General features: G+C 35.1%; 1 protein-coding gene across 2 annotated transcripts in view; it reads right to left on the bottom strand.

Moving 5' to 3' along the window:
- Positions 1-8865, bottom strand: part of LOC101889345 (titin) — a 77453-nt gene extending 68588 nt beyond the window's left edge. Inside the window, exon 1 of one of the 2 annotated variants that reach the window (XM_005179210.4) lies at positions 8068-8865. In XM_005179210.4, the coding sequence (XP_005179267.1) occupies positions 8068-8131 (64 nt within the window). In that variant the 5' untranslated portion in view covers positions 8132-8865. The remainder of the gene's footprint in view (positions 1-8067) is intronic. The other variant, XM_020035295.2, reaches the window with a different exon arrangement.
- Positions 8866-12046: the final 3181 nt, after the last annotated feature.

The raw sequence follows: 12046 nt of genomic DNA on the forward strand, positions 1-12046 counted from the left end.
GAGAGGGAGAGAAGATCTTCATTAGAACTTCTGTGGAATAGAAATTCCGTAAGGGGCTTCTGAGAAATAAAAGACCTTCCTGGAGGACTTCTTTTGAGCGACTTCTGAAAATGCTTCAATGGATTATAAGGCCTTTGAATACACCCTCTATAGAAGACTTTGGAAAACATCTTCTATAGAAGGCCTTTGTGAAGGGCCTTTTTTAAGTAGAAAGCCTTCTTAAAGGTTTTTATGAAGGACCTCTATAAAGGGATTCGAGTGAGAACCTTAAAAATGGTTCTGTGGAATATGAAGGCTTCATAAAAGGCTAGAAAACCTTCACAGGGGGCTTCTTTAAAGTAGACGACCTTCAGAAAGGGAAAACCCTTCATAAGGGGATTCCATGGAAGGCTTTTATAAAGGGTTTATTTTCAAGAAGGCCTTTGAAAATGGGTTCTACAGTAGGCCTTCCTGAGAGGCATCCAAGGAAGGCCTTCAGATAGTGATTTTGTGGAATAGAAGATCTAGATTAAGGACTTCGTTAAGGGTTTCTTTGGAAGGCCTTCAAAAAAGGGCTTATAAACTCACTTAAAAAACTTATGTGGAACAGAAAGCCTTCACAAAGCGATTTTTTAAGGGACCTAATTTTTTTCGAAATTGAAGACTTTAATTAAGATCCGAAAGGATTTTAAAAATGGCTTGTTTTGTTTATAATCGCTTCTAAGTGGCTTTTTTTAGTATAAAATCCCTTCATATAGTGGCCTCTATAGAAGGACTTCGTAAAGAGTCCTATGGAAGACCCTCATAAAGGGCTTCTTTTGAAGGGCTTCATAACGGCTTTCTTTGAAACACAAATCCTTCCAGAAAGTCATCTTTTGAAGGGAAGGGAAGACCTTTTTAAATAATTTCCTTGAAGGGCATAAAAAGAAAGAAATGCCTTCTTGAGTGTCTCCTATATAAGGCCTTTATAAAAGTCTTCTGCGAAATAGAGAGCCTTTATGGAGGGCACCTATGGTACAAGAGTCCTTAATAAGGTTTTCTGCGGAATAAAAGGCCTTTTGAAGAGCTTTCGCAAATAGTAGGCTTTCTATGGGACAAATTGGCTTCGTAGAAACAAAAGGTCATTAGAAGGGCTTATAGGAACCAGACAGTCTTGATAAGGGCTTATATGAAAAAGCAGGCCTTCAGAAAGTCTTCTATGGAAAAGAAGAGATCTATGAAAAATAAGTCGGGAACAGAACTACATCAAAAGCGAAAATACTGGAGAAAGGGATTCTATGAACCAAGAGGCCTTCGTTAGGTGTATTTTGGATAGAAGGACTTCATAAGGGCTTTCGGAAAATAGGCGGTTTTCATATCAACTTGTATGGAACGGTAGATTGTGGAAAGGAAATAAGTCCTTTCAGGGAATAATAAAGTCTTCTATGAAGCAAAAGGCCGCCATTAGGGCCTCTTTAGATAGAAGGACTGCATAAGAACTGCTTCTGTGAAACAGATGGACATCATAAAAATCTTATCTGAAATGGAAGACTCTTATAAGAGTTTCTATGAAACGGGAGGTTTAATTAAGGGCATCTAAGGAACAGGAGGCTTTCATAAGGACTTCCATACTATAGAACTTGCTTACTATGAAACAGGAACAGGCATATTCAAGGGCTTCTGTGGAACATGAGACTATTATAAAGACTTTTGTGCAATAGAAGGTTTTCTTAGGATATTTATGGAACAGGAGATCTTCATTGGAATAGGAGATTTCCGTAAGGACCTATGTGTAACAGGAGGCCTTCATTAGGACTTCCATTCAATAGAAGAGGTTCAAATAGGGTATCTATGGAACAGAAGGCATATTCATGGGCTTCTATGGAACATGAGGCTTCATAAGAACTTTTGCGGAATAGAAGGATTCCTAATGGTATTGACGAAACAGAAGGTCTTCATTAAAACAGGAAAATTTCGTAAGGATCTATGTGTAACAAGAAGCCTTCATAAGGACTTCCATGCAATAGAGAGTCCTCATAAGGGTATCTATGGAACGGAAGACATACGCATAAGCTTCTGTGGAACATGGGGCCTTCATAAGTACTTCTGTGCAATAGAAGGGATTTATAAGGGTATCCATGGAACAGAAGACATAGCCACGGGTTTCTGTGGAACATGAGGCCCATGTAGGGACTTCTGAGCAAGAAAAGAATTCCTGAAGGTATTTATGTAATAGGTGGTCTTCATTTGAGAATCTATGAGACAGAAGGCCTCCATACGGGTTCCTTCAACATGGAAGGTCTCCATATAGCTTTCATAGAACAGGTGACGTTTGTATGGTTTTATATGACAAAGAATGCCTTTATGTTACTTCTGTAAAATAGGACTTCTATGGAAGGTGCTATTGTTGCACAAAAGACCTTCACGATGACTTCTATGCATTCTATCTATGTGAAGGTCTTTGGAAGGTCCTCTTTTTTTGCTATTACAAATCTAAAGGATTTCGTAAGAACTTCTATAAAACAAGAGCTTCTGATAAGGAAAAGGGTGTCTCTAAAACATAAAGTCCTCATATAGAGCTTTTCTGCTTAGAAGGCCTTCAAAAATACCATAAGACTCTTATATTGTCTTCAATGGAACAGACGACCTTCTAAAAGCCTCAATTGCATAGGATACCTTTATAAATGACTTTTATAGAACAGGGGTCTCGTAAGGTTTCTTATGGAATAGAAGGCACTCTATTCCATAAGAGCTTCTGTGGAATTCAAGGCTTTTATATTGGATCCAATAGAATTGTATGACTTCAAATAGAGTCTATGGAATAGAAGACATTTGGAGGGAGGTCTTTTTGTGGTTTTTTTATTTATGTTAACCCCTTTTGAAGTTCCCCCCCATTTTTCGTCACCAACTTATTCTGAAATCTATACCCACTCCCTAATCACCAATGGAGGAGTTTCGCAAATCAAATTCCTGATGAAATTCCGCAAATACCTTTCATGCCTATATTTAGTTTCCAGATAATGACATGACATTCACGTGTAACAATTTTTTTGTGCAAATCGATTTCATTTTCACCTTTGATGTTCTCTATTTTTTTTGTGTTTTGGAAACATTTCAATCATTAACCGCAGTTGTCGAGCCGCAGAGCTAATGACAGCGCGATAAGATTAAATACTTTATTGTTGCTTTGTCTACTCTCGGGGAGGCACGTAGACTCAAACTTTATTGCAGAATTTGTTTTTGTTCTTCGAACTTTCTTTCTTCTATTTTTGGGAGGAGCGACGACGTCATACTTACGTAAATACCAGGTGGCGAGGAGGAATTTTTCTATGATTTATTTTCAGGGTGATAGTGCAGTTATCAATTGAGATCTATTGGGGACTTGCATTCATTGACGTTACCACTTCAGGGTTTATATAAGATTTATTGAAATTATTAATTATTGAAAATGGAATTGAATTTTTATTTTGATTGCATCTGACATCAACTTTCACCATGAGGGAACACCTATTGGACTGTTCTAGAACTGAAAGAACAATTTTTCTGCGAAAATTAATTTTCCGTTTATGATTTCAAAAAAAAATTGCAAAATTAAGAGATTCTTGCAGGTTCTGGAACAGAGTAAGTATGTATTTCACTTCGAGTCTCAACTTAACTATTAAAGAAAAAATTATAGCTTTAATCAAGTATGCCAAATTTTATGCAAAATTTACATTTGCTAACGAATATTAATCCTTTCGAAGGACCTCTTTAAGAAAATAAGATCTGTGTACAGATATTTGTACAGATCTTATTTTCTTAAAGAGGTCCTTAGGGAGGACTTATATTCGTAAGTAAATGTAAATGGAATAAACACATATATTTTGACGTAATCCTTTTGAAGCATTCAGTTCATATTTTTGTTGGAAAAAAATCCCTTGCCTTCAATTCTGGGCGGAATTTTTACTCCAAGAGAATACCGAAACTCCCTCAAAGGATAATTAGGTTAGTATCCCTGCTACATTTGACATATCTCAGCTAATTTTGGTATGAATAAGAACCTAACTGTCCTGTGAGGCCTTTTCATGATTGAGGCAGTGTCAAAAGTCTGAATATCTAAAACCAGCTACAATTTTCCTTAATCTCACAATAATTGACCCCCATAAAAAAGAAAGATACTTCAAGGTTTATTACCATGAATACATTTTTAGTAAAAACAAGTAAAATAGTATCAGTCAGTTTTTCCGGCAGATGTATACCCCCTAGCCTTGAGTTACGATTATTCTAACTGTTGACCCTGTATGGGGGAGGTTTGCGCTAGCAAAAATATTTGGATGTGCGAAGTTTGAAGACAGTTGGATGCTTATTTCGCTCAAAATTCTCACTCACACTAAATTTTGACCCTTAGTAGGGGATGTACCAGAAGGAGAGGACCGATATACTTAATCTTCACACCAGACCAGGTTAGTGGAAATTTTGTGATGTGTGTAATTTGAAGAGAACCTGAAGCTTATTTCGGATTTTATGATCGTTTTGGTTAGTCAAAACTTTGAATGTCATCGGCTGTTAATTTCGAGTTTTATGGGCTTCATGAATGTTCCAAATTTTGACCCTTTGTGGGGGAGGTACCAGAAGGAGTGGACCGATATATTCCATCTTCACACCAGACCTTGCATTAATAAAAATAATGTAATGTGTGTAATTTGAAGAGAACCGGGTGCTTCGGATTTTATGATAATTTTGATTATTCAAAACTTTGACCCTTTGTGTGGGAGGTAACAGAAGGATTGGTCCGATCTCTACCAACTTTATAATATATCTTGTTTTGATGGAAATATTGAGATGTGCCAAGTCTGAAGGGAATCGGACGTTAATTACGCGTTTTATGAGCTTCATGAATATTCAAAATTTTAACCTTTGTTGGGTAGGTACCAGAATGAGTGGACCGATATATTCCATCTTCACACCACATATTGGGTAAATAAAAATATTGTGATGTGTGTAATTTGAAGAGAACCGGGTGCTTATTTCGAATTTTATGATCATTTTGGTTATTCGAAACTTTGACCCTTTGTGGGGGAGGTACCAGAAGAAATGGTCCGATCTCTACCATCTTTATAACAGATCTTGTGTTGATGGAAATATTGCGATGCACCAAGTCTGAAGGGAATCGGGTGTTAATTTTGTATCTTATGAGCTTCATGAATATTCAAAATTTCGAAAAAAAAAATCGGACACTTACATCACATGTTATAGAAGCTATAATTATTTAAAATTTTGACCCGATCTTGTCCATTTTCGCACCTGACCTACACTGATGCAAATATTAGAGTTTGCGAAGTTGGAAGAAAATCGGATTATTCTTTCTGTTTCTGTGCAGTAAATTATTTTCTTCGACAATTTTCTTCGAAAATTCGATCTAAGTTTGATAATAATATTACGATGCACCAAGTTTGGATCAAATCGCAGACTCGCTTAAAGAGTTATCGTACGCACCAGTCGGCCAGGCAGACAGACGGGTGCGATACGAAGATGTTGTCCTCCATAAGTAATTTTTTGTCATAGATTGTAGTACCGAACTTCAAATACGGAATTTGAAACAATTCCGGTGAATAATGTCGCTAAATTCATCAAATTTAAAACAGTTCCCGTGAATAATGCCGCAAAATACTGAATATTGGGAGGTATCGTTATATGGGGGCTATACAAAAACTTGGTCCTGCATATTATTTTTTATCATGGGCTCTAGTACTGATACCGAACTTCAAATACGAAATTTGAAACGATTCCGATAAATAATATACCGAAATACCGAATATTGGGAGGCATCGTTATATGCGGACTATCCGAAAACGTGGACCTGTACACGCAATTTTTTGTCATAGGCTGTAGTATCCATCACGAACTTTAAATACACAATTTCAAACAATTCCAGTCTACAATGTCTCTAGAATCATTAAAATACCGAATATCGGGAGGTATCGTTATATGGGGCCTATACGAAAATGTGGATTTGCATACGCAATTTTTTGTCATAGGCTGTACTACCCATTGCCCACTTCAAATACGAAATTCGAGCCAATTCCGGTCTCATGAATCATTATGTTTCATAATGTCTCTAGAATCATTAAAATACCGAATATCGGGAGATATCGTTATATGGGGCCTATACGAAAATGTTGGCTTGCTCCAAGAAAGCGAAATAAGCATTCAACTCTCTTCAAATTTCACACATGCAAATATTTTTGCTAATGCAGGATCTGTTGTGAAGATGATAGATATCTGCGAACCCCTTCTGGTACCTAACCCACAAAGAGTCACAATTTTCAATAATTGTATCTATCATAACTTGCGAAAAAAGTCGGCTATTCTATACAACTTGCTATGTCTAAATATTTCTCTTAACCAGAAGTCTGATATGAATATGTAATTCATCGGAATTTATGATTTTGCGTAAAATTGGATATAAATGTTCGATTTACTTCAAATTTCCTTCATACCAATATTTTTATCTGTATTATATGGAATATGAAAATGGAATACTTCGGTCCGCCATAACCGTTACCTCGCGCATATTTCCACATTTTCCAAAAAATTTCACATATCTCACATAAAATAGTAGGAGGTCGATATAGTCTAAATCTGGCACGTTGTAATATTTATATCAATCTTATGTCATATACGAATTGGTGAATATTGGTCATCTGCTTCGGAACCTTCCCCATTAAGAGTAAAAAGTTTGAATAATCATAACTCAAGGCACGGGGTATACATTTGTCGGCAAAACCTACTGATATTATTTTACCTTTTTTTAAGAAATTTTTTGTATTTTTTACATGGAAAATCAAGGACACCTCGATATTATTTCAAAATGTATTCTTGGGTTAATCGTCGTTATAATGATTCTGTAGCTCTTTACTTTCCCTATCCACATGTTAAATTTCTAGATTGTATCTTCAGCGGTTTCTTCCGACTGTTATTATGATAGTTAATCACTCTTTTTTTCGGTTTATTCGTTACTTCTGCCTAGTTGGAGGCAGAAGAATTATTTGGCCTCAAAGCGCCAAACAAAAAATCACTCGTTTTTATTCATATTTATTTATATTTTTATATATTTCGATGAAGGCCCCTCATGGTGAATATTTAAAAGGTCTAATCCAATCGTTATAAATCCTGTTTGAATATTAAATTTCAATGCCAAATCATTCATTTAATTTAAAGGAAATTAATTTATTTCTTCTTGTCCATATAGTCCCTTGTTTCTTTAAAGCCCTTTTAACATTGTATTCTTACTCTCACTCTTTCACACTCTCATTGTAACTCGCCTCTGGCCATTTGCTAACACTCTCCTTTAATTTTCTCAAAAATAAATAGAAATATAATCAGGAGAATACATTGAAATTTATTTCCCATGTAGTCCCTGGTTTTTTAAAGCCCTTTTACCATTGTATTTTTGCACTCTCCCTTTCACACTCAGTGTGTCTCTCTCTCCCCTTCATTCAACTCGCCACTGGTCATTTGATGACACTCTCCTTTAAATTTCTCCAAAATAAATTTTTGTTTGTTTTGTTAAATAGAAAAATAACCAAGAAAATACATTTGATTTCTTTATTTCTCATGTAGTCCTTGTTTTATAAAAGCCCTTTATAACATTGTATTCTTGATCTCACCCTTTCACACTCTGTGTGTTTCTCTCTCCCTCCTTCTATTAACTTGCTACTGGTCATTTGATTACACTCTCCTTTAATTTTCTCCAAAATAAATGTGTTTGTTTTTGTTTTCTTATGTAAATAGAAACAATAATCACGAGAATACATTTGATTTCTTTATTTCCCATGTAGTCCCTTGTTCTGTAAAAGCCCTTTTAACATTGTATTCTTGATCTGAAACCTTTCACACTCAGTGTGTCTCTCACTCGCCACTGGTCATTTGATTACGCTCTCCCTTAATTTTCTCCAAAATAAATGTGTGTGTTTGTTTTACTATGTAAATAGAAACAGTAAGAGTGGAAAACAGTGAGAGTTGGAGAGTAATAGCTCTTACATAAAACTAACGTATGATGATTATCAATGCCATAGTGTGTGTTGTGTGGGGGTGGTTTAGATGGGTGTTAAATTAAAAGTTACATACCTTCAGTAGTGTGTGTTTCCTTCTCCTGGCTTTTGGCTCTAACAGGTGTTTGATCTCGTTCCATGATGTTGCTGTTGTTGTTATTGTTTTCTTTCGTACACAATACACGGTAACAAAATTATTGAAATAGGCAATTGTGTGATTATTTCTTCGTTGTTGTTGGCTTTTCTTTACAATAAATATTTACTTTAACATTATGGTCATGGATGATGAACCACGCAAGCATATAATTCTCATTACATTTAGAGAATATTTACTTTAAGTATTTCTGTTTGTTTTTGCACTTTTGCTGCCTGGCGGGAGGCCCAGAAACGCACATTTGTTGGCAGGGCAAAAAGAGAAGAGTTGAAAAACGCCTTGGATTTAATTTTATTTATTTTTTTTTTTTTGTTTTGTAGAATGTGTCGCTATTTATTTTCGTTGTCGTTTGTTGTTTTTGGTTTTTACTTTTTGTGGAAGATGACAATTTTTTTTTGGTGACTGAAATGTAGATTTCCTGCTCAGACTTTTAGATATGTTAATGTTATATATATATGTGTATGGATGTTATGTGGAAAAACGGCTGCTGTGTGAGAAGTTGATATGTTTTTTTTTATTTATATATTTTTATAGTTGTATTTATATATGTATTTATACGTGGTCATTGCTGATGTCCGTGTTGCAGAAAATTTTCGCTTTTTTTTTTTTTTGAATTTTATTTTTCCGTTTTCATTTTCTGTTTTCCTTGGTTATTTATAAATTTGATGATTTAATTTTCATATATATTATACACAATGGCGAAAATGTTCACTTTTAATGCACAAAAATATATTTTTTGTTAAGAATATTAATTTAAAAAAAATTAAAATTATTTTTATTTTATTTTATTTTTTTTTTTTTTTTTTTTTTTTGCAAACTCCCGTTACCCGTTGCGAGAGTACACTCAACACTCACTAACTGCCGGACTAATGGTTTGTTATGGGGCTGGTGGATGCCAGTTAGAATCTATTTGCTGTTGAAGTTCAGCGCGAACAATTGAAGCTTTTTGTTGACGATCATTTTAGTTGGAGATGTTGTTGTTATTGTTTTTGCTATTGTTGTTGTCGTTGTTATCATCACGATAACACAAACGTTAAGTCATACCAATAATAGACAACAACAACAAAACCAACAACCGTCATTTAACAAAATACGAAAATAAATTCTCATAACTTGGAGAACCTCAAAAAAAAAAAAACAATGCAACAACAAAAAACACTAATAAAAAAAACTTTTCGATTTTAAGCAAATTCACTCACATTCACTCACACATACTCTATAGCTCAGAATTTTTTGTTTTCTAAAATGATTTGAAATTAAAAAAAATATATTGGAAAAAAAATCAAACTCAAAATTCGTCTCGTTAGGAAAAAAAATATGTGATGTGATCGTTGTGAAAAGTAGCAGGTGACTGACTGGCCGACTACTCGAACTAACCACAACCCCCAACGGCTATTAATTGTTGTTAAGAAGAGCTGATGCTCAGGGCGGCTGCTGCATAGTTTTCCAAATTTTCACACAATATCAAATACGCCACGCCAATGAGTCCCAGCTTTGTGTTTGCCATTGATTATTGGTTGGGGTGGGGGTACTTGAACCTCTTTCTAAAACATTTTCATTATCTGCTTCACAAGTGTCATCATAATCATCATCATTAGCATCCCAATAATGATGATGACGATTATTTCATTATTTTTTTCGTATTCAAATTATGGCTAATAATGGCATAACGCCAAAATTGTGTTTTTTTTTTTTCAAAACTGAAACAATTATTGTCTCTAAATACTATAACGAAGCTGACGGAACTGTATGAGCGATTTTTGGATGATATTTTTGAAAATTTTCCTTTTCTTGTTTCTCGTTTTGAATTTTAACGTTAACAAAAATGGACCGTTCTCTACCGCAGGCATGAGTAACTAAACGTTGACTATTTTGCCAATCAATTTGTGCCGCCGTGTGTGTCCATTCCACAATCAAACGTTCTTTTATTTTTTTGTCCACACATGCGAAAAGTGGATTTTGCTTCTTATTCTTAGGCCTTTTCTTTGGTCTTTCTTTCGCCGTGCTTTTGTCCGAGCTATGTGCGATTTTTTGTCTCCTCATTTCCACATTAGCTGCTGCTTCTCCCGGCATTTTGTCAATTTTTTTTTGCGTTTGTCTTCGATATTTTGCATTTGTGATTTTGTTCCTTCATTACTTCGCCGTACCCGGTCTTTTGTAAAAGTAGTGCAAAAGACAGAGGTGATATTGGCGCCCAAATAGAGGCCTTCTTTATGGGAGGGAAATTGAAACGTGGGATTATGATATCATCATATCTTTAATTGAGGTCCAAAATTGAATTGAAAAAATGGCGCCCAATTAAAGTTCGCCTACAGAGAAGGTACGGTAAATAGAGAAATATTAGAAGGAGAAAATGGCGCCCAATATAATTTCTTTTTCAGAGAAGGTAAATAGACCTATGTATAGTACATGAAATTTTGTTTTTTTTTACTTCACCGTATCCGGTCTTTTGTGGGTAAAGCAGGCCAAAGAGCAGAGGTGAAAATGGCGCCCAATTAAAGGCATTTTGTATAGGAGGGAAATTGGCATATTGCCTTTTCATATAAGATTTTTTATTACTTTAAATTTACCGGTCCCTTGAACAGAAAATAATAAAAATTCATAGGCGAAAATGGCGCCCAATAGAAGCAAACACATATGGGCTTTTCATATGCCGTTTTCCTTAATTTTTACTTTAAAAAAATTATGAAAAATTCGGAGGAGAAATTGGTGGCCAATAAAAGATTTTCTTCTGAGTATCTAAATAGACCTATGTAAAGTACATTTTTATTGCATATGAGATTTTGTTTCTTTATTACTTCGCCGTACCCAATCTCTAATGGGGTGCAAAAAACAGAGGGGGAAATGGAGCCCAATTAGAGGCATTCTGTATAAGGGGGAAATTTACATATTGCCTTTGCATATACGATTTTTATACCCTCCACCTTAGTATGGAGGGTATATTATCTATCCATCTGTGGAAATCACTCTAGCTTCCGAACGAAATGAAGAAGGTTAATAAAATTTTACTTAAATGTATATATATATATATTTAAAATTTTAGCGACATTATTCACCGGTATTGTTTCAAATTTGGTATTTGAAGTTCGCAATGGATACTACAGTCTATGGCAGAAAATTGTCTGTGCAGGTCCACGCCTTCGTAGAGCCCCCATATAACGGCACCTCCCGATAATCGGTATTTTGATGATTTTAGCTACATTATTCTTCGATTTCTTTTCAAGTTTCGCATTTACATTGGTGAAAATGGCGCCCAATTGAAGGCCTTCAGTATGGGAGGGAAAATTACTTATAGAACACACGTGGCTTTTTCAGATGCTATTCTGTTTAATTATTTCTTAACCGGTCCCTGAAACGGAAAATTGTGAAAAATTCCAAATAGAGAGATGGCGCCCAATAAAGACATTCCTCAGCTGAGCAATATAAATTATTTCGCCTTTTCCATATGGTTTGGGAGGGTATTTACCATTTGATACAGCCAAAACATTTAATATTATTGGCAAACTTAGATCGTAATATTATTGTCAAACTTCGGTCGAGTTCGGAAGTGAGCAATATCGGTCCACTCCTTCTGGTCCCCCATAAAATGTCAACATTTTCGAAGAAAATAATTTACTGTACCGAAAGAGAAAGAATATTCTAATATTTGCATCAGTGCTAGGTCAGGACAATATCGGTTCACTACATAAAATACCTCCCCCACAAAAGGTCGAAATTTGGAATAATTATAACTAACCCGATTATCTTCAAATTACACACATTACAATATTTTATTATACCAAGGTCTGGTGTGAAGATGGAATATATCGGTCCACTCCATCTGGTACCTCCCCCATAAAATTGTGAATATCCATGAAGCTCATAAAAAGCGAAATAATCATCAGATTCTTTTCAATCTAGC

The sequence above is a fragment of the Musca domestica genome, unplaced genomic scaffold (assembly GCF_030504385.1).
Source record: "Musca domestica strain aabys unplaced genomic scaffold, Musca_domestica.polishedcontigs.V.1.1 15, whole genome shotgun sequence".
In the NCBI taxonomy this organism is placed as follows: Eukaryota; Metazoa; Arthropoda; class Insecta; order Diptera; family Muscidae; genus Musca; species Musca domestica.